Source organism: Hibiscus syriacus, unplaced genomic scaffold, assembly GCF_006381635.1.
Source record: "Hibiscus syriacus cultivar Baekdansim isolate YM2019G1 unplaced genomic scaffold, ASM638163v2 tig00111832_pilon, whole genome shotgun sequence".
Lineage (NCBI taxonomy): Eukaryota > Viridiplantae > Streptophyta > Magnoliopsida > Malvales > Malvaceae > Hibiscus > Hibiscus syriacus.
This window is the reverse complement of record NW_024063190.1, coordinates 375901-399619: the sequence shown is the minus strand read 5'-3', so window position 1 is coordinate 399619 and position 23719 is coordinate 375901. Positions and strand designations below refer to the sequence as shown.

The 23719-nt window shown below is 38.7% G+C and overlaps 2 protein-coding genes across 2 annotated transcripts; one reads left to right on the top strand and one right to left on the bottom strand.

Moving 5' to 3' along the window:
- Window positions 1–269: 269 nt before the first annotated feature.
- On the top strand, window positions 270–734 carry LOC120171289. Its single transcript, XM_039179013.1, has one exon. It carries the CDS (start codon window positions 270–272, stop codon window positions 732–734), a length of 465 nt encoding a protein of 154 aa, XP_039034944.1.
- Window positions 735–1155: 421 nt separating this feature from the next.
- Window positions 1156–8588, bottom strand: LOC120171335 (vacuolar-sorting protein BRO1-like). Its single transcript, XM_039179045.1, has 8 exons — window positions 7742–8588; window positions 6228–7178; window positions 5878–5967; window positions 5552–5620; window positions 3336–3476; window positions 2539–2587; window positions 2050–2153; window positions 1156–1951 (listed from the first exon to the last, which is right to left on the bottom strand). Exons 1-8 carry the CDS (start codon window positions 8417–8419, stop codon window positions 1427–1429), a joined length of 2607 nt encoding a protein of 868 aa, XP_039034976.1. The 5' UTR covers window positions 8420–8588; the 3' UTR covers window positions 1156–1426.
- Window positions 8589–23719: the final 15131 nt, after the last annotated feature.

The following is a 23719-nucleotide window of genomic DNA, read 5'->3' as shown; positions in this document are numbered from 1 at the left end:
CGATGCCTCTTTTCATCTCTTCCAAGGGAAAAGAAAATTCCATTCAAAGGATTCACTTTTGAAAGTGTAGGGAAAAGAAAAAGCATGCAAAAGATGCCAAAGAAACAGAGAAATCTCCAACATCAGATTCTTTTCTTTTGCTTTGAAGCAAACTGACCCTCCCAATCATTCAGCCAACTTTCAAATTCCAGACCCTCCCAATCACTTCACTTGCATATATTTAACATCCAAAGAAGAAAAGAGACAGAGGGAGGTACCCTGAACCGAATATGACGACGCTGCAGAAATTCAAGTTATTAGCGACGCACTGCGGCGTCACCCAGAGCCCGACGAGAAGTCCAAGGACGAGTCCCCTCGTCAACTTCCGTCGCCCCAAAACCACATTGCGAATGTTCCTCACCAGAACCGGTAGTCGGAAATCATCAAACGCCAGGGAAATGCCGTATCCGCAGAGTTTCACCGGCATTCCGGCCGAGAAAAAGAAGGGCAGCGGTCACAGTTTGAAGGATTTATTTGTATCATCTCCGTCGCTAGAAGGAGGAGATGGCAACGAATATGAAACCGTTGAGGATAAATTTGGCGGAAAGGGTGAAGTCGTTTTAGCGACGAAAGTCGGTGGTCTTAATGGACTGGGAGGTGAACCGGGATCGCCTAGGCCGGGTTGGATGGGGTTCAGGCATCGTATGCTGTTGAGGAAAGCTTGGCGTCCCATGCTTCAGACAATCCATGAGTAGTTTTCTGCTCTTCTTTTTGTTATTACGTAGCTTAATTTTTCATTTTATGTTTGGATTTGCGTTAGGCGTTTAAATCTCTTCTTAAACGCACGTTTAATGTGAACAAATTAGTCAGTTCAGTTGGCCTATTTGGTTTCAATGAAAATTTTGCTTTTTATTCATCGCCATCATCAATCTAGAATGCACCTACCAGCTATTTTCGACGAATAAGTTGCGCTGGAACTTTCGTCACAAATGCTATTTCTGTCGAAGATAGATTTCTTTTACCGACAAATTTTCGAGAAAAAACACACCATGTACCACGAAAACTTTCATTGAAAATATTTTTTCATATATGCATTTAATCGTTGACATAATATCTATCCTATCACCAGAGTTCGCATACACAACATTACTAACAATGGAAACAAAATAAATAAGAAATACACTGGCACATGGTGCTAATCTCACATGAATCTCTACAGTAAGGGGGAAAAGGTCATTAACTACACATGGAAAATTATTAAACACCAGGCTATTCACATACAAATTATTCGGGGCACCAACAGTCGTCAAATACTCGCAATGAATATGCTGCACGACAAGGAATATCTACTTGAATCCACTCCATTTCATAGCAGATGAGAAGAAAATAAACAGTATATCATTATATATCATAAAAATATATTTTAAAAAAGGTTGGGACTAATTGATCATTGCTTATAATAACCACTTTGGTGGGGATGATACGGATTCGGAATGGTATACGGAGGTCGAGGAAGAGACCCAGGTTGCTCTGCAGGGGCATCATAATATGGCCCACGCCACCCAGGATAGGCAGGTTGACCATAATCATGTCCAACTGGTGCACGTTGTTGGGAAAGTTGGGGAGGATAAGGGGCAGCGGTAGATGGAGGAACATGGTAAGGAGGAGGTTGCTGCGGGACAGTATAAGGGGGAGGAGGATGACCATACCCATGAATTGGCTGCTCGGGGGGTCTATAGTAGGGAGTTTGTGGTGAAGGATGGGGTATGCTCTGAGGTTCTGTCGTCTGCTGTGGACTGGATCTTGGAGTCTGACGGGACTGTCCAACTGAAGGGTATGGACCTGTGTTCTCACGTTCTTGAAAGCTGAAACCCGCCATTTGCCTTTGAACACCTTCTATCATTTCTCGAGACTGGATGTTTCGAGTCATCACAAAATCGCTGCATTGCTGCTTGATATTGTTGATTGCATCCTGTTTAACAAAAGAAGCAACTTTATACATATGCATATGCCACATTATTGAACCGACCTTTAAATGCTGCCTAAAGTAATAGATGTGCAATTTCCTACCTGAAGAGTAACATAAAACTTCAGTCCCTCGTTAATATTGTCCTTGATTTCTTTACACTTTGCTAAAGCAGCTTGAATTTGTTTGTAACATTTCTCTCGCGATGCTGAAACCAAAAAGTGAAATAAAACATTAAACCACAGATCTTGTCAGAAAATGAATACAAAGCGTGCCAACATCAAAACTTAAGACTGAAATAACCATACAAACCATTGCACTAAACAAAGAACATGACTGATATAACAAATTGAACATGTTTATCCACATTCCACAAGCGACTTTAATCCAGCACCGTGTGTCCTTGATTAATATTATATAAACGAGTAAGGAATTTACATATTTAGACAAATTATATGGATACAAATATAGCATCTTCAGTTTTGGACTTGACACGTCAAGCACAAAAAGTTCAATGCATGCATGAGATTCCCTCAAAAAGATAATAATAATAATAGGTTTAATCTCAAATATACATGAAAAGAGACACGTACCTTTATAATCTTCAAGATTAAAAACAGCACCGAATTCTTCATTCTGAGCCTGCAGAAGGAAAATCAATAAAATAAAAACCAGTGCCAATCATTCAGGGTTCATTTCCTAATAATCATCAAAAATGAAAATCTAAAAATTATAGCGTTGAAGCTGAAAGAACTACAGTATCATGCAGATTAACTTCATGTCAGGACTAAAGTAAATGCATCCGAAACTATCTCTATCCTTGTATATTTACCAGAGGAAGAGAACGAGAGGAAGAAAGTGAGGGAGAAAGAAGGGATCTTTTGTTTAAAATCATTTTTCTTAAATAGAAGTAAGAAAAAGGCTTATGGAAGATCCAAAAGATGACATTTATAAAATTCTCCAATAAATGCACTCATATTCACCAAAGTTTCACTCTTTTTCCTTTTGTATTTTATGTTTACAATAAATAATTCAATTCATAAGGCATGAAAGCTCATTTAAATAAGTTTATCATTCATTGTGAAGTAGGAGTTATTATACGCAACCAGCCACATGGAGCAAACAACACAACCACCCTCAGAAAGAACGGCTCAACTCCTTTTACCATTAAAACTAAGACAAGATGTCTTTTGAACCATATGTTCCATTGCATTATGAGTGCCAAGCAATGACAAGGGAAAATGAGAAAATGTGATATTCACTTGATTACAAACTAAACTTAGTTTTTACATCAATTATCAGACATACACAGTTGTTTCAAAATACTAAATGCTAATGTTGTGAGAATCCAAATGAGCAGGGAAGAATGGACAAGAAGAGATGACTAGACCTGAATTTGCATCAACAATTGTTCTTGTGCCTCAATGTTTTGGGCAATTTCCTCACAAATATAATCATACTTCGCTATCTCCTTCCTGAAAAGATCCTCATAGGAGCCAGTTGATGTCATCAACTTGGGTAGTATGTCATCCTGCACCAATTTATCATGTAAGACTACTGAAGTTTATGATAAATGCCGACAATTCAGTAAAGAAATCAATAACTAGACAAAAAAAGAGATCACATAAATGAGCATTATTATGATCATTTAATATAACTTCTATGTTAATACGGGGCCTGAAAGATCTAACAATAACAAAGAGAAAGCTTGAGGTAAGGAAATTGCCCGACAAGACAAATTTGATGCAATTATATCTAAAAACAAAACAAACACAAATACCCTTCCGCAATACAATCAGCAAAACAAAGAACAATAGTGAGAGAATCAATATTGAATTATTTCCCCTGGTTAATTGCACTGGCTGTCCATTAAGAGAAAACCAAAAATGTTTTCGTCCTCACAGATCAAAGCGTCTAATTTTAATCCTCATGTTCCTCATATTTCCAATTTGAATCTAACAAGCCTTCTGAGTGTGGAACAATTAGCTCAGTTGTTACCTTACTAGATGGAAACAGATGTTAACCAGTGTCTTGTAATTCATTACATGAATATTTTATTATTTATACAAAAAAATGGAACACGAAAACAGGGGGGAATCTTTTCTGTTGATTTTTTTTTTCATTTTCCGTTCAATTTCAAGTCTCTTTTTCAGATGCTTTCACATACATCATTAGTCCCCAGCAAGCCCAGGGGCCTAGAGATCATTCTTTTGAAGAATCTCTTGCACTGCAGACATTGGTACTAGTGAGTTGAGAACAAACATTGTTGAATCATTCCAATCATCAGGCATCATTGCCACACAGCAAGACCATGGATTTGAACCCCAATATCGGTTCAAAGCAAATAATGATTTTCAAAAATAGAAGGGGAAGAAAAAATGTGAAATAAAACCAGAAAATCTCATTTCCCATTTGCCTATAAGCTCGACAACACAATTTAAAATACCAATAATCTCACATTTGAAACTTATATCTCTCAAAGAAACACTCCATCAAACACCTTGACATAATCATGTGACCCTCACCCACATTAGCCACGCATAAACTCAAGTTTAGTTCCACAAAACACAAACTCCACCACAAATCAAGATTTTATCACATTAGAGCAAATTTAAATCTTTGAAAAAGGAGACATCTTGCTTGCACAAATTTCAAGTAGTGAATAACTCTCAACTTGTCTGGACATTTGTTTAGATCTTGTTTGTGACATGTTTCTTTTTTCTTATCTGGTTCCAAAAAGCAAGAAAAGGACAGAAATAAAAATACAAAATAAAATTTACCCATACAATGCAGCCTGAAGGAAATAGCAAGACTAAGTGAAATCAAAGGATGTTTCTAATGGCCAAAGAAGAAAAAACAAAAAGGTGAGAAACGAGCTTTACATTTTAGAGTGTCAGAGCAAGTGGGGCTTGTTGATGAAAGCATTGGCACACAGAATGGGGGGGGGGGAAGAGAAAATAGGAAGGCACGGCAACCAATGAACCAAACCAAAAGATATTGCAAAAATGCCATGGAGAAAAAAAGTAGTGAGCTGCTGGAGACAAAGAGACACTGATGAAAAAGGAAGACACTTGAAAGTTTTTTGTTTTGGTAAAAGAAAATGTAAAGCCAAAGGGCCTGCCTCTTTCACTTTTCTTTCAACTAACACAATTTATATAATTATGCAGAGAAGTGCCTGCTAATTGGCAAGTTACAGATAGGAGAATTACGGAAGTAATTGTGCTTGGAAATGTAGGGACAAGAAAGGCTTTCAGGTTCAATTTCAGGGATAGGGCAGGGGCAGCACATCTTTCTCTACCATTCAGAAGGAGCAATAACATTCGTAACAAAAGTGTCAAGTACAGGAGGCATGGATATAATCCTAGATCATAGATGTAGTTAAATGATCCCCCCCACCCCGGAAACATATAGGAAGATTTCCGCTCAAAGGGCTAAAATGAAGATTACAAGTTAAGTCTGCATATGGAATTATATTGTGTTAGACATCCTTCAGGCACCATTTAAAGAAAAAAGTAGTAGAACGGAATGCCTAATAGAACCGGTCAAGGTGATATACATAAAAACAAAAGAATGCAGAAGATTCATATTACAAACAGTTAACTACACCTTTCTTTTCATCTCTTTAAGCATGTCCTCGAGGCCTGCTCTCTGAGCACCAAGAGTCTCTAGTTGCCTCTGCAAAGAAAATAAAAGTAGATATTAACCATGTTATAAACATAAAAATAGAATTATGTTTGACTTGTAAAACAGGAAAATGACAATGAGTCAACTCAATGACTTGCATAGTAGCTTAAGGGTGCAAAAGTAATTTCAGAAAAAATAACACTTTCCACTTTTTCCATTTCTGTATTTTTTTATGCTAGGGGAAAGGGAAGTTGAGGGGGTAAATGTAGAGTAAATATTCAAGATATTTGGATTAGAAAATAAGTTACCAAGCTCTGCTTCAGGGCCCCGACTATAGCATCTTCATTGGCATCCAAAGACATTATTGGCCTTGAAAGACTTGGTAGGGCAGCTTCTATCTGATAACAGCAATATGAACAAGAAAACAAAAAAAGATGCACAAGAAAATAATAGTCAATTTATCACTTCCAAGTATGTTATTAAAAAGAATTAGCAATAAGGTAACCCACACTCATATGTACATAAGCTAAAAAATAGCAAAAAGGCAGTACCAGCCAAATTAGAAGATGCCAATAACAAATGCATCCTCAAAGACCACGAAAAATAGCTTATATTTACTGTAAGTAGATAAACACAGAAACAACTAACAACAACATACCGGTCGGTGATTAAGGATTGACATCAGCGCAGAATGCTCTCTCACTGAACGCTCAATTCGCGCATCACTATCTCCAGCTTGTTTTAAGTTAGCAGCAAATTTGTTTAACCTTTCCTGCAAAGTCTTTGTCAGGGTGCTGGACTGTGGCCTAGTCCATCGAGTTCCAAACTGACTTCTAAACTGAGCATCCTCTGCAGCTTCTTTCTGTAAAAGCTCCTCAGTCTGTACCAGTAATTCCTGATTCACCCTCCTTAGATCCTTAAGTTGTTGTAATTCAGCCTCCAGACCAGCAGGGCTGCCACTAGCTTGCACCATTTCCACCTCATTCTTAAGATCTTCTGGAAGACTAAAATTCCCTTCCAGAGCAAGAATTGAATCTGGCAAGTCCATTTCCTTAAGCCTAACTCGGCTTAGCTCACTTCCTTGCTGCAATTTCTCAGCCTGTGCCCTGATGACATCGTCAACCATTTCCGTATATTTCGAAAGAGCCTTTGCACTGCTGTCAGGAACAAGACTTGCAAACATCTTCTCTTTGCTTGCATCTAACACATCATTCATCTGCATTGGCTTCACCATAGAAAATGCAGGGAGAGCTGCTAAGGAACTAGGAGAAGGAACCCTCATAAGATAAACCCTGTCATTTTCCTTCATAGCCCTATCCATGTTGCGGTTAAGATTAACTTCTAACTTGCTAATTGCATCCAGAATCTGTGCAGGAGCCCCTTTCGATGATTTCTTTGCCTCAGCTAAAGAACTAACACCACCCTTCAAACGTGCAATTTCTTCTGCAATCTCCTCTTTCTCATGTAGCTCCAAACTATACCTATAGCAAGCTTCTGCATAGAAAAGAGCTGCCTTAAGCTGCACATGTGCAATCCATGCTTTTTCAAGATGGTCCTTCAAAGGAGCTGCATGTAGTGCGGCTAAAGCTTCCTCATAGTATAATCCAACCTGAAAATAATCTCATTAATCCTAGCTAATAATTAATTCAAATTCCCACACGTAAACATGAAAGAACAATTACATAGTCTTGTGTATTTAATTTTCTTCTAGTTGAAATGACCCCCTTAAGTGAAATAACTAAAAAGCTCCATTTGGGAGTAGACTCCCTTCCATTACTTCTAATACACAATCAATCACCATTCACAAGTATGGTTTTCACAATCGGTAAGTGCATTCTACACCTATAAATGATAATGATATGATACAGAACTCAAAAGGTGATGAACAAAATTATTGGGGATTCCCAATTTGGGTTTGGTTTTACTTCAAAAGAGGGTAATGGAGATAGAGTACAGCAAGAAAAAAATAATCAAAAACCAAACCGTATGATCTAAATAAAAAACCAATTTTAATATAGCTAATCAGTAGAAGGTAAACTACATTTAATCTTAAAATGACAAGCTAATAATTCCCAGCAACAAATAAAACACTACTCATTCATCCCAGAAAATTCAGATTCCAATTGTCAATCAATTACAAACAAAACATAAAAATAAAATAAAATAACCAACCTGCCTAGAAATCTTGGAGCAAACTCCAGGGGTACTTCCTTTAGCAATAGTATTTTCAAAAACACACTCTTGAGCTTGAGCCAACATCAGTCTCTCCAACATACCAGCACACTCCACCGACAAATCAACGGTCGTACTGTTCCCCATGGACGCCTTTGTCGATACATTATCTCTAAGGAAAGCAAACGCCCCCGCTGCCGCGATAAACGCATGAGACGCTAGTCTCCTCCCTTCCACCGTAGTCCTATCGTAAGACAAGCCAAGCTGACTATAAACCGCTCCGAGGTTAAACAAAATCGCGGCTTTGTCTAAATGGATATTTTGTTGAACCGCTTTTTGCTTCTGTTTAAATGCATCAAACCAAGTGAATTGGATTGTATTTATGTGATCTTGATCGGGGGAAATAGGGAACCGGGTTTCAATTAGGCATAGGGCTTTGAAGTAAGAGATGAGTAGGTCGCGTCGGGTTGTTGGGGATGGGTCCGGAACGCGTTCAATGTCGGAGCGGAGGGCTTTGACGGTGGAAAGGTCATCTTCAAGGTTGACGGCTTCGCGTTCGGAGTATGTGTAGGAGATGTATTGGCGGAGTGGGCGGTAGAGGTCGATCGAGTTGGTTTTCTTCTCATAGATTGCTAGCATGATGTTGGTGGCAGCCGCCGATGAGGATGCGGCGGCCATAGCGACGGCGATGTTGGTGGAGATCAAGTACTAGGTTAGCGAAGAAGGGAGTGGAATTGACGATGAGAAGAAAGATGAAATCGGAGTTAAGGAAACGGAAGAAAGGTGGAGCTTTCTTATTGGCGAAGGAAATTTCAAGGAGAACGACTGCAGGATGAATTGAATTGCAGACGCGTAGGTCTCACGCCTATGACCCGGGATCGGAATGTTCACTGTTTAAAAAACCGAACCAGAGGTCAAATCAGTTAAACCTAATTATCGGTTTAAGTTGCTGATTAATCCTCTAAACTAATTAGTTATATTAGAAATAGTTAGATAGTTGTTCCTTCAATTGTAAAGATACTGTTGTTGTTTTTTTCTTTTTGGAAGAAGTCCGTATTTAAAATTATAATAAATGTTTACTATTATAAACGTAAAGTAAACGCATAATTAGAATATTTTCATATAATTATTAACCTAAGATATTAATTGTTTGAGATCATATGGTTATCATTCATAAAAAATAATTATGATATTTTCATATAATTATTAACATAAGACATTAGTTATTTGAGATCATACTGTTATCATATATAAAAATATTAAAATTTAACTAAAAGCTCGAACATAAGATAATTATGAAGAAATTTAATTATATTGACAAACGAAGCACAAAAGAAAATCAAAATTATTGAAAGACTATCAACGTCTACAAATCAAAATCATGCATCGTGAGAAAACTATCCATAAGCATAAAATTACGTGTTCAAATTCAATATGATGGTCCAAAATTGATAAGATCGGTATGATAACAAATAAACGTCATATGTCAAATTCAACCTTGAAAAAATATAAACAAAAAAATGCCAAATGATACACCATAAAAATAAAATTATTAGAAACTAAAAAAAATAAAGAAACGAAAAATGTTTTATTTTGTTTTTTTTAGAAAGGCTTTTGCACTCCGCAACTTTCGAAATTTCTTGGTTTGTGAATGAACGTCAACTTGCAGCCGCCCTTAGCTACGGAAGGTTGAACTCCGATTCCACTGCCTGGTAATATGCCTATATAGAGTGAGGGGAACGGAAAACATGGTGAGGAAACTGGTTTGGGAGGCTTTCAGGAGGATATAGTTGTTAGGGTTTCGGGTGATGTTGTTATGCAAGTAGCGGATGAGACTAATAAGCAACACTTAGTTTCTGCCAATGATACCAATCTTGAAGCGAGAAAATCTTATGCAACGACTGTTGTGGGGAATATGATGCAAACATGACCTTCTTTTCCTGAGTTCAACGAAGAAGATGTGGAGATCCAAGAGGGGGATGTGGTAGTCGATCTTAGCGGTGCATATCCGATAATTCAATTCTCTAATCGGGTGCATGAGTCGATAGACCACAACATGCGACACACAGTCATTGTCCTCCTTCTAGGGAAAACAATAGGGTACTTGTTGTACAGTCAAAGAAAAAGGCTAAGCAGCCGACGGCTTAGAATTCAAAATGGGTTGTTTTTGAATTCAAAGTTAGGCAGTGTTTTTTATTGATTTTTTAGACATGGGAAAATTATTTTTAGTCACTGGACTTTAGGGTATTTATAATATTAGTCCCTAAGCTTCAACTATAAATATCCATACTCATTTAGCTTCAAAATCATCCCAAATCATTTCTTTCTCCCAATACTAGAGAGTTTTCTTGTGAGTAGTGAGTGTTTTGTAAACACCTGTAAATTTTCTCTCTTAGTAAAAGATCTGCAACAGTCTGGAGTCGTAGGCATAATTGGCTGAACTCCGTTATCAATTTCAGGTATTATTTTTCCGCTTTTATTTCGCATTCTTACTAATTTGGTTATAAGGAAATTACTCGTACTCGTTTATTTCCCAACAACTAGTAATCAGAACTTTTGGTTGTGAATTTTGTCAATTTGTTTGCGAGGTTACTATTCATTATTATTCACGTGAATAGTGAATTTCATGAATAGTAAAAAATTTGTCAACGATACGAATTTGTTGACGGAGGTGTTCTAATACACGGTGGTTCGCGAAAATTGTCAGAAACGATCCAAACGAAGTCAGATTCGAGTAAAAGCGATGGCTGCAGACGAAGGGAATGTGAAAATTGAAAAGTTCGATGGTGCGAACTTTGGCTTTTGGAAGATGCAGATTAAAGATTTTCTGTACCAGAAAAATCTATATCAACCCCTCTCCAGAAAGCAACCAGAGGACATGAAGAATGAAGATTGAGATCTTTTCGCCAGACAAGCCCTCGGAGTTATCCGACTGACATTGTCCCAAAATGTTGCTTTCAACATAGCAAAGGAAAAGACTACGACGGGTTTTATGGCGACTCTCTCCAGTATGTATGAGAAGCCATCGGCCTCAAACAAAGTTCATTTAATGAGGCGATTGTTCAATTTGCGGATGGCAGAAGGGGCATCAATGGCTCAACACCTAAATGAACTCAACACAATTACAACCCAGTTGAGTTCCGTGGAAATTGAATTCGATGATGAAATTCGAGCTTTAATTCTCTTATCATCTCTAACAGACAGTTGGAATGCTAATGTTATAGCAGTTAGCAGCTCGTCGGAAAATAGTAAATTGAAATTCGACGATGTCCGGGATCTGGTACTGAGCGAAGAAATTCGACGGAGAGAATCGGGTGAAGCATCAACCTCCTCAGCCTTGCACACGAAGTTCAGATGGAGAACTTCAGAAAGAAATTCAAATCGTGGCAGATCCAAATCCAGAAGGGGAAAATCAAGAACGGGAAAAAAAGATTTTACCTGTTATAAATGCGGCAAGAATGATCACTTTAAAAGAGATTGCCGAGCACCGAAGAAAAATATCGGCGCATAGGAATCTGCCAACGTGACAGAGGAGACATGTGATGCCATGATTCTAAGCGTCAACAGTCCGATTGAATCATGGATCTTGGATTCAGGGGCATCTTTCCACTCCACCCCATGCCAAGAAATCATGGAGAACTATGTCAGTGGTGATTTTGGGAAGGTTCATCTAACTGATGATGAAACCTTGAAGATCGTCGGAAAATGAGACATCCGATTAAAGTTGCCAAACCAGACCACCTGAAAGCTGAAAGGAGTGAGACATATTCCTGGCCTCAAAAGAAATTTGATTTCTGTAGGACAGCTTGACGGAGAAGGATATAGCACAACATTTTCAGGTTGTGAATGGAAGATTACCAAAGGAGCACTCGTTATTGCTCGTGGTAAGAAGACTGGTACTCTCTATGTAACCTCAAATTTAGAGAATATCATTGTTGTAACAGATGCTTATGGAAAATCAAACCTATGGCACCAAAGGCTTGGTCATATGATCGAGAAAGTGATGAAGACACTTTTGTCAAAAATGAAGCTGTCGGATCTAAAGAATGTAGATGTCGGACTATGCGAGGATTGCATCTTTGGCAAACAAAAGAAAGTCAGTTTTGCAAAGATTGGCAAGACACCCAAGGTAGAAAAGTTGGAGTTGGTTCATACTGATGTATGGGACCATCTCCAGTTCCATCTCTTGCAGGGTCATTATATTATGTCACCTTCATCGATGATTCAACAATGAATGTATGAGTTTATTTTCTGAAGAATAAATCAGAAGTCTTTGATACCTTCAGAAAATGGAAGGCCATGGTGGAAAATGAGACTGATTTGAAAGTCAAGCAGTTGAGGTCTGATAATGGAGGAGAGTACAGAAATAAGAGATTCAGAGATTTTTGCGCAAACAATGGGATCAAGATGGAGACAACAGTTCCCATGACTCCGCATCAGAATGACGTAGCATAGCGCATGAACAGAACTCTGAATGAACGTGCCGGAAGCATGAAGATACATGTCGGATTGCCCAAATTTCTATGGGCTGAAGCTATCAACATTGCAGCTTACCTGATCAACTATGGGCCCTCAGTTCCTTTGGATGGCAGAATACCAGAGGAAGTTTGGAGCAAGAAAGAAATAAACATTTCACACTTAAGAGTGTTTGGTTGTATTTCTCATGTACACATAGACTCTGCTAAAAGAAGTAAACTTGATGCTAAATTCAACAAATGTGCCTTTGTTGGTTATGGCGATGATGAGTTCGGTTATCGGTTTTGGGACTATGAAAATCGAAAGATCATCAGAAGCAGAGATATCATTTTTAATGAGAATGTGATGTACAAAGACGGGGCAACCATAGAGTCAAGTAGCTCCAATACCAAAGCTGAAACAAAGGAATTTACTGAGTTCGAGGAGATTTCTGGAAATGATGTTCAGATCAATCCTGAAGCAGTTCAAGAAGAACCACACACACCAGAACTGAGATGCTCCTCCAGAATTCCTAAACCAACCCAGCGTTATTCGCCTTCTTTGCACTACTTGTTGCTGACTGACAATGGTGAACCAGAGTGCTATGATGAAGCAATGCAGGTGGAGGATTCAGTCAAGTGGGAGTCTTCCATAACAAATGAGATAAGCTCGCTTATGTCAAATCAGACGCGAGAATTAGCTGAATTACCACCAGGCAAGAAAACACTCCATAACAAGTGGATTTACAGGATCAAAGAAGAGCACAATGGGAGCAAACGCTACAAAGCAAGATTGGTTGTCAAAGGTTTTCAGCAAAAAAAAGGTATTGACTACAATGAAATTTTCTCTCCAGTTGTGAAACTGTCTACAATTAGACTGGTGTTGAAAATTGTAGTTGCAGAGAATCTACATGTTGAACAGTTAGATGTAAAGACAACTTTCCTTCATGTTGATTTGGAGGATGAAATCTATATGAGGCAACCAGAAGGCTTCATAAAGGCAGGCAAGAAAAACCTGTATGCAGGTTGAAGAAGAGCTTGTATGGTTTAAAACAAGCTCCTAGACAGTGGTACAAGAAGTGTGATAGTTTCATAGGTAGCAGTGATTTTACCAAATGCCAAGCAGATCATTGTGGCTACATCAAGAGGTTCGACAACAGCTTCATTATTTTATTGTTGTATGTTGATGATATGCTCGTTGCAGGCTCTGACATACAAGAGATTATAAACTTGAAGCAAAAATTGTCGAAGCGGTTTGCAATGAAACATATGGGCGCTGCAAAGCAAATTCTTAGGATGAGGATCAAGAGAGACACAAAGTCGGGGACTTTGATACTATCACAGGCTGAGTACATCAACAAAGTACTCTCCAGGTTCAACATGCAAGATGCTAAACCAGTAAGTACACCTTTAGGTGTTCATTTTAGACTCTCTAAAGAACAGTTACCAAATACGGAGAAAGAACGTGCACACATGGTGAAGGTGTTGTATGCCTCGGCAATTGGAAGTCTGATGTATGTCATGGTTTGTACTAGACCAGATATTGCTCATGCAATGGGAGCTGTTAGCAGGTACATGAATAATCCAGGCAAGGTACATTGGGAAGCAGTCAAATGGATCCTCAGATATCTGCGGGGTACCACAAACAAAGCACTTTGTTTCAAAGGTGGATATACGATACTGACAGGCTATGTAGATGCTGACTTAGCCGGAAATGTTGACATCAGAAGAAGCACTACAAGGTATGTCTATACTCTAGGATGAACCGCAGTGAGTTGGGTTTCTCAACTATAGAAGATAGTTGCTCTCTCCACAACTGAAGCAGAATATGTCGCTGTTACGGAAGCTAGCAAGAAGATGGTCTGGCTCCAAAGTTTATTGGAAGAGTTAGTCAAGAAACAAGAAAGCAATGTCTTGTATTGCGACGGTAAAAGTGCTATCCATCTAACGAAGAATATGTCTTTTCATTCCAGGACAAAACACATACAATTGAGATATCATTTTATCCGGTCTCTTCTGGAAGATGAGATTTTGAAACTTGAAAAGATCAGTGGAGCTTAAAATCCGGTAGACATGTTGACAAAGACGGTGACTACGGACAAACTGAAGTTGTGTTAAGCTTCAGTTGGCATGCTAGAATAACAAGACTAAGAAAAGCTGTTGCATTGATCGAGGTGTGAAGACAGATTAAAATCAGTCTTCAAGTGGGAGATTGTAGTAAAGTCAAAGAAAATGGCTAACCAGCCGACGGTTTAGAATTCAAAATGGGTTGTTTTTGAATTCAAAGTTAGGCAGTGTTTTTTGTTGATTTTTTAGACATAGGAAAATTATTTTTAGTCACTAGACTTTAGGGTATTTATAAGATTAGTCCCTAAGCTTCAACTATAAATATCCTTACCCATTTAGCTTCAAAATCATCCCAAATTATTTCTTTCTCCCAATACTAGAGAGTTTTCTTGTGAGTAGTGAGTGTTTTGTAAACACCTGTAAATTTTCTCTCTTAGTAAAAGATCTGCATCAGTCCGGAGACGTAGGCATAATTGGCTGAACTCCGTTATCAATTTCGGGTATTATTTTTCCGCTTTTATTTCACATTCTCACTAATCTGGTTATAGGGAAATTACTCGTACTCGTTTATTTCCCAACAGTACCGTGCTTTATGGAACAAAATTAATACATTGTGGGTGTCGAAATGTTGTTTTCAGTTGATCGATCTGGATAACGATTATTTTTTTATGCGGTCTGAGTTTGGGTATGATTATTCAAAGGATTTGACTGAAGGCCCTTGGGTGGTGTTTAGAAGTTATCTGAATGTACAACCTTGGAGCAGGAATTTTGACACGGCTGAAAAATATCCCTCACAAATTATTGCATGGATTCGGTTACCAGGCTTGCCTTATAGGTATTATACGAAGTCACTTTTCCAACTATTGGCTGCTGAAATTGGAAAAGTGATCAAAATTGATTATAATACTAGGATGGGCGAGAGAGGAAAGTTCGCGAGACTTGTTGTGGCTGTGTGCTTACCGAAGGCGTTGTTACCTTGCATGGGGATCGATGGTTTTTTCAGCGAATTGAGTATGAGAGACTGCAAAACATATGTTTTCAATGTGGGTTGTATGAGCATGTTAAAGACCAATGCACGCTATCTCCTAATATTTCAAGACCGGCTGGGGATTCGGAGAATATAGGGGGTAATGTTGATTCAATGCAATTGGATAAGGGAGAGGAGATCTATGGGCCCTGGATGGTGGCAAGTGGGCATAAGCGAAGGAACCCAAAACCTAAGAAGGGAGTTGTGAGTAGCTCTAAGGAACTTCCTCAGAGTTGTAAATCACGTTTTGATGCTCTATCATCGGTGATGAAAGGCGAAACTAAAGGAAATTAGTAGCATATTCAGGTGCTATAAAAAATTCCTGCAGCTAGTACTTTGTCGAAAAAAGCTCGGGGGAAAATGGCTTTAAGTAAGGCACCAGGAAACTCTATGAGTAATGTTATTAAAATTGGATCCTCTAGTGGCCAGACTAAGGTGAAATCGACTAATATATTACAAAGCAATGTTTAACAGAAGGTTGGTAAGGGTGGAGCGACTGTTAGTCAAGGGAACATATATGGTTTAACCGTAGCTCAGATGGAGACATCAAGACAACCACTGGGAGGTATTATTAATGGAGGAACTGTTCCATATGGTTTCAACGAGGTAAATGTTATCCCCTCTATTAAGGGACATGAAACTAACTTGCAGGTGAAGGTTCCAAACATGCGAGGAGAGAATCATCTGGTAGTTAAAATAAAAGATGGTACGATGAAATTGCAATGAGGAATCCATGAAAAATTACCTCTGCATAAGAGTGTTTCTCGATGTGGAACCAAAGTAATGTCAAATAAGGGGTTAAAGGTGAAAAAGAATATGCCTTATACAACACATGATAAACCTACTTTATCGGATTGGATCTAGGAGATGTCTGACTCGTTGGATCAGTTTAATAATGGTTCCCAGTTAGCTCCTCACTTGGAGGAGATGCGGGTGGCAAATAAGGAAGAAGGAAGCAACGAACAGGCTCAAGCGAACCGGGAACTTGGAGGGTGTGCTGGGGTAATCTCAGTTTAATTTCTGCTATACTCATGTTTAGTTGCATGTTTTAGAATGTACAGGGTACAGCTAGCCTTGAATTTCTTCGTCATCTTCATATGTTTGTGGGGAAGTACAACCCGTCCTTTGTTGCGCTCCTTGAAACGAGGATTAGTGGTAAGCGTACGGATCCTGTCGTGCAATCTTTTAGGTTTACAAATTCTTTCCAGGTTGAGGCTCATGGGTTTAGTGGTGGAATTTGGCTCATTTGGAGAGATGAGATTAAGGTGGAAATTCTACGTATTTCCAATCAATTTCTTCATGTTCGTGCACAAACAAATGAGGTAGATCAACCAATGTTCATTACTGTGGTTTATGCGAGTCCCTCTATTATCGTAAGGCGTCATCTCTGGGCATCTCTTTTAGAACTTGACACGGGGGCGATCATCCCTAGTTATTAGGGGGTAACTTCAATGCAATCTTAAATATGGGTGAACATTGTAGAGGCGTGAGTGGAAGAGTTACTCATAATGACAGTTTATGCAGGTTTATTTTTGACTTGGCATTGTCGAATATTTGCTTTCAGGGGTCTCCTTTCACATGGTCGAGAGGCTCGTTACACCAACGATATGATCGTTGTTTAGCTAATGAAGAATGGCTTAGTTGGGCATTGGAAACGTACGTTATTCATCTGGAAAATGTGAGACCAGACAATTTCCCCATTGTGTTTGAGATGCATTCGTCGAAGGCTCTAGGAGTAGATGGATTACATGCCTTTTTCTTTCAAAACAATTGGGATATCTTTGCCACTAGTGTGATATAGTTTGTGAGGGATTGTTTTCGCCACAAATCGATAACAACAGAATTCAATCGAACTCTCTTGGTAATCATTCCGAAGGTCACACATCCTGAATCATTCGGACAGTTCAAGCCGATTAGTCTCTGTATGGTTCTTTATAAAGTTATGAATATTGTTGTTATTTGGTTGAAAACCTTTCTTCCGAATTGGATTCATGAGACCCAGACAATCTTTATTCCTGTGAGGAGTATTACCAATAATATTGTGATTGCATAGGAACTGATTTACTCGATGAAGAGAAAATAGGGTCATAAGGGTTGGATGACGATCAAGATCGATAGATAAGGCCTATGATCGCTTGGAGTGGCACTTTTTTTTGAAAGGTTGTTTTGTATTATTTATTACAAAGAGCATATAAAGCGGGAACATCGGTGAGAGCCTCGTTAAAAAACTTCCCTAAACCTATTTTGGAGGAAAAAGAGTGCATCAACCTGATGTTTAAAAAACAATCAAAATGTTCATATGACCATACCACTAAAGTAGGCAGCTGCAAACAACAAATTGCAGCTCTAACTCACTGCGGCAACTAAGAAAATAAGTTCCAGTCACCAAATTGCATACAACAATTGCATCCAACACCAACTAACTTTTATCGCCCATGCCACATTATTAAATTTCACCAATTGAACACAAGGGTTTTAAAGCTCCAAACACCGAGCTACAGGAACCAAAATAACACCTAACCCTGAAAGAAGAATCAAGCACCTACAACCTAAATATCAGCGCAATATCAATAGAACACCATTTAACCCCATCTAGCCATATGGATCCAAACCACCACAGACCTGCAAAAACACCAATCCCAAAGTAGAAAGCAGTAAACCAGAGATGATAGTTGGAGTGGCACTTTATTGAAGATACGTTGTTGGATATAAGAATTCCTGAGATGATGGTTCAGCTGATTATGTATTGTGTTTCGTCGGCAGGGCCGACTCTAGGCCGAGGCAGGAGGGGCGCCCTCCCAAGGCCCATATTATTTTTCATAGTAATATCTAAACTATGCATGTTAATATCACATAAAAAATGGTCCATTTATTTTATTTCATCCCGGGTCAAAAAATAAATAACATAAATAGGACTCATTTCTTTTATTTCGCCCCGAGCTAAAAATACCCGGAGCCGGCCCTGTTCGTCGGTTAGCACTCAGATCATTTGGAATGGAAGGAAGACAGAGTTTTCAACCTACTAGAGGACTGCGGTAAAGCGATCCCCTTTTGTCCTATGCATGGAACGCCTAAGCCAGGCCACTCAAAAGGCTGCAGAAACGGGGTCCTGGAAATCGATTAAATTAAGCCGTAATGGACCTCCTCTCTCGCACATGTTCTTCGCTGATGATCTGGTGTTGTTTGCCGAAGCTTCTACATCTTAGCTTGGAGTAATCAAACAGGTGCTAGCCGATTTTTATAATGTATCGGGACATAAGGTGGGCCTTCCCAAGACTAACATCTGCTTTTCGAAAAATGTTGATGACTTAATTCGCAGAGAGATTAGTCATGGTTTTCAGTTCACAAGAGTTGATGATTTGGGGAAATATTTGGGGGTTCCGCTTCTTCATAATCGAGTTTATTTTGAAACATATGGCTATCTAGTACAGAAAGTTCAGGAACGATTAGCTGGATGAAAAGCACGCTACCTTTCTTTTGTAGGGAGAATTGTTTTGGCCAAGGTTGTTTTAGCAGTAATTCCGGCTTATGTTATGCAAATTACTTACCTTCCAAAGAAAATTTGTGACACGATCGAATGGATTATCCGAAATTTCATTTGGGGTGGGACTGATGTTCAGAGACGTATACATCTGGTAAAATGGGATGAACTATGTAAACCTAGCATTTGTGGGGTATTGGAATGAAGAGAATTCACATTCAGAATGAAGCTTTCATGATTAAAATGACTTTCAAATTAATGTCAGAAGCATCACAGCTTTGGGCTCGAACTTTGCGCTCCAAAAAAAAAGGTAATAGATGATGTGCCGCAATTGGTGTTGGGTAAGGGATGCTCTTGACTTTGGTCGGGCATATCTGCGGTGTGGTCTGATGTTGTTAATAATTTACTTTGGACACTTCACGATGGAAATTCGATTGATTTCTGGTTTGATGATTTGTTAGGGTAATGTGGTCCGTTACATTGCCTTATTTTGGATCCAAATTGGGTTCCGCCTAAAGGAATAATGGTAGCCTTAATGGTTTATTCAAATTTCAAATGGAGATTGGAAATGGGATGTAATTCAATCTCTTCCCCCTGTTAATGTTTGTCTAATATTGGCGGTAACTCGACCTGCGTTACCGATGTGTGGGGCTGATATGGTGGGATGGAAATTATCTAACAAACTTATTTTCACTGTCTCAAGTGCATATGATTATCGTGGGGATTGGCAAAACATGAATGAATCGTACAATGGACTATAATTTAGAAGTACATGGATTCTCCAAGAATCAATTCGAATGTTGTTATGGATCGTTTGCAAGAATCGTCTCATGTCCAATGGCGGGTTGGGTCATCGACATATGGCTGAGGATGCGAGGTGTACTAGCTGTGGTGAGGCATGAGAGACTAGTTCTCATATTTTTCGTGAATGCTATAGTGCTTGGTCTGTGTGGCGAGAGTTGATGCGACCGGAGAAGTGGGATGAGTTCATGGGGACCCTCGTAATCTGTTGGATTCCGCAAAATTTACAACACCCAGAGTACTATCCAAAGGAAAGGGAAAATTGGGACTTGCTGTTTGAGATAGTGCTATGGAACCTATGGAACCATCAGAATAAAATTACTTTTGATATGAATTACTATAAGGGTGAAACGGTGCTGGAAAATAACAGTCGATATCTCCATGAAGTTGTGACGGCACTTGCTAATCGCCGTTGTAATCGAGCAGGTTCTATGGGAGACGTTGCTCGGGATGATAACTGCGTACCTCCACTGGACCAATGGGTGAAACTAAATTCGGATGGAGCTAGGCAAGCTTCGACGGGCTTGGCTACTTGTGGGGGAGTGATCAGGAATCATCGAAGTGAATGGCTTGTTGGGTTTACAAAGCGTATTGACATTTGTTCAGCTTATGATGCTGAGCTTTGGCGTCTTTATATGGTAATTAAATTAGCGTGGGAGAGTAATTTCAGGCGAGTGGTAATTGAGACGAATTGCAAGGAACCTTTGGGCATTTTGGAGGGAAATGTAGGTCGTAAAGGGACCTCATCTATCGTGCCGCATTTTGCAAGGAACCTTTCTGTTGTTTGGTCCAGCGCTTTCGGCCTTATTATTATTGTTTGGATAAAATGTTTGCATGGCCCATTAATTATTATTTCTCTTTTTATTTTAATCATCAATTTTAAAATTTTATAAATTAGATTATTTAACTTTTTAAATGTTTTAATCAAGTCACCATCCTTCATATTTTATAGGAGAGGTGTCGTGACAACTAGAAAAAACATAATTATATATTTAGTTATTATTATTTATATATTTTATCAATTTAATTTCACTTTTAATTTATTTCGAAAAATTAAATTCTTCACGTCCAAAGATAACACATGTCACCCCCACCTGATTGAATAATTTTTTTAATTGTTTAATTTAATAAATTTTCTCTCTAATTAAATTGTGACAAAATGGTTGTTATATTTTAATTAAATATTTTTTATCAATCAATTGTATTTTCTCTTTTTTTTAACATGCGACGACTTCAATCTTGGTGTTTTATTTTTTTCTTTATTTTTTAGTCTCTAATAACTTTGTATTTATAACACATTTTTTTACCTTTGACGTATTTTTTGTATTCTTTATCATTCATTTGATCTTTTTAAATTCGTTTAGAACTAGATTTGATGTCAATTCGATTGTAACACCCTAATCCAGTTCGACCCAAATATCCATAGATACGATGCCGCACGGAACCACTGAAATGATCAACTCAGAAATTTCTTTAAAACATTTAATAATAGTTAAACCATTCATCATAGTTTAAATGGAATCTAAATAAAGTTTAAAATATACGGGAGTAACCCAAATACGTACAAATATAATCCAAGAGTTTGAAAATCAAAATAGAGTTATGACTCGAATACACAAGGTCCATATAGAATACATGCCCTTTACAAATACTCAAGACATACTCTGCAGTAGTCGGGTCTGGAATGAACAGATGCGATAGGCTCCCTCAGCGATCCTCTATTAATCTGCGCACGAAAACACACTCCATACGCTGAGCTCACAACCTTAGTGCCACGAAAATAACTATACAATACTACATGCATTCATCATACGAACATGACGGTGTGCAAAGTCATAAACATGTAAAGTATATATCAAACATGAGTTAGGACGAGTGTGTGGTCGGAGGAATGTAATTTATATGCATCTCGGAACAACACACTAGCCTATCTAAAACGTGATAGTTTCAAGATAAGAACCGAAATTTATGTGCGTCGAAACTTATGACCCTTAGGCTACCAGAAATCCTCGAGAGGTCGAGGTGAGGTCTGGAATTTACGTGTATCAGAAGCTCACATCGCAATCCCACGATTCCAGAATTTACGTGCATCGAAATTCATATCGGTGCGACCCGAAATTTATGTGCATCGGATTCGTACCAAACAAACAATATCTAGATATCATGTCATAACATAACATAGAAGACAAACATCATAGTGCTAGAGTAACTTGGGTGTTCTAGCTGTTTCCTGAGCATCATACAACGGCAAATCTTATGTCATCCTACCATGCTTGATTATAGGCGAGAATTTTTTGTTGTCCCTTGTTCCCATATGTAATGGGGTAAGGGGGAGGTAAGATAGTAGGCTGCCCCCAACACCAGGTTTAGAGCATCTTCCGTATAAGACCTCCGAATTATGAAATGCCCTCCGTGGGACTCGATCCCACGACCTCAAGGTTAAGAACCTTGTGCTCTACCAACTGAGCTGGATAGTCATCTTATTTTTTTCACTTGTGTTGGATGCTTATATCATATACGAACTTAAAACACCCAAGCCCGATCACCCAAACCAATTGAATAAAATTACCCAAAAATTATCGTGGGTACCAATACTGGGCTAATAGTATCGATACTTATGTGGGTATTGATACCAAAATCAAATTCGATGTTTTGAAAAAAATACTTGGGTATTGATACCAAAATCAGTTTCGATGTTTTCAAAAATACCTCTGTATAGATATTGACCATCTGAGTATCGATACTCCTTAATGAGGTATTGATACTCCTTGATGAGGTATCGATATTGCCCTTATGTTTTTCCTTGTTTTTGCCTTACTCGACGAACAGTATCGATACTGTTCATCTAGTGCCGATACGACAAACCAAAACACTTTGTTTTGGGCACGAAAATGCATCTAAATCTCACCCATGTGCTACCCTAAGACTAACAAAGTTTATTAAAGTCTTATTTGATGTCTTAGAGGTTAAAAGTTATCATCATTCATGCTTGCAAACAACAAATACAAATCTTGCCATGGAAATTACTCTAGCATGCTTTATGAACCAAACAAACCATAAATGCACATATAATGACCTACATGTGGTATGATCAAGTTAGAATTGTGTTACCTTGAAGCTAGGTGATTGCAAAACGTCTTCAAATCACCCAAGTGTTAGCTTTTCCTTGCGCCCAACCTTTGAGCTCTCTCATTGCTCTTAAACTAATCAAAACAAGTTTAATGAGTTGTTAGCTCATTTTTTAACCTTAGGGAGAAGTCAAGAACATTTTCTTACCAATCAAAACTGTAATAACCCGAAAATTTCAAAATAATATTTAATTGGGAATTGAGGTTTTAATTGTGAAAATTGGTAAATTTTTGGGGACTAAATTGAAAGATTTTAAAACTTGTAGCTTATTTTAGAGTTAAAGAAAATTCAGGGACCAAGCCCTGAATTTACTCAAGAAAAGTATGTAAGTTTGGTGTATATTACGGGAGTTGGTTTCTGGAAATCAGAAACCAATTCCTCCCAAATTCCCTCTCCCAACCTCAACTTCCGATGATGATCCCGACGTCGTCCGAATTCCGATCGCCGTTTTGAAAGTACCATCGTGTTCGTTATCGAGTCAGGAACAATCCCCTTAAATTAATTGAAGCAAAATGCTGCCAAACGCCGTGAATTTCAAGTCAAAGCATCGACCTTTTTTTAGCTCAATCGCCTAGAAAATCATAAATTCATCGCCGATCGTTGCTCCGTTTACGAAACCTCCCGCACCATCGTGTTCCTTGTGGCGTTCCGAGTCCGTCGGTGTCATCCTCTGTCTCCGTCGACGGCGGCGCGCGGGGAGGTAAAGCAGTTAAAGTTTCCGATTTGATGAAATCGAACTCTCCGCCGTTCAAAAATTTGAACCGATCTTTGTAAGTATCTCGAAATCACTCAAAATAATTTTTAGAAATTTTTCCGTGATTTTTAGAGCCCCGGAGGAGGTCCCACGCGCCGCCGCAGGGCGAGTGCATAACTGGAAAACCGGTTTAACCAGTTTTGACCGGTTTGACCGATTCGAACCGGTTTGACCGGTCTGAACCGGTCTGACCCGACCGTTGACCCGACTTGACCGTTGACCCGACCCGACTCGACCGTTGACCGGTGATATTCTGGGAATTAAT

What these genes read in the sequence shown, in the direction of transcription:
- LOC120171289 (XM_039179013.1), top strand. Translation starts at nt 270, where the DNA reads ATGACGACGCTGCAGAAATTCAAGTTATTAGCGACGCACTGCGGCGTC.
- LOC120171335 (XM_039179045.1), bottom strand. Translation starts at nt 8,419, where the DNA reads ATGGCCGCCGCATCCTCATCGGCGGCTGCCACCAACATCATGCTAGCA. An exon ending in GGGCCCTGAAGCAGAGCTTG is followed by an intron (nt 5,621 to 5,877) that starts GTAACTTATTTT and finishes TTTTCTTTGCAG; the next exon opens with AGGCAACTAGAGACTCTTGG. An exon ending in AATTGTTGATGCAAATTCAG is followed by an intron (nt 2,588 to 3,335) that starts GTCTAGTCATCT and finishes TTCCTTCTGCAG; the next exon opens with GCTCAGAATGAAGAATTCGG.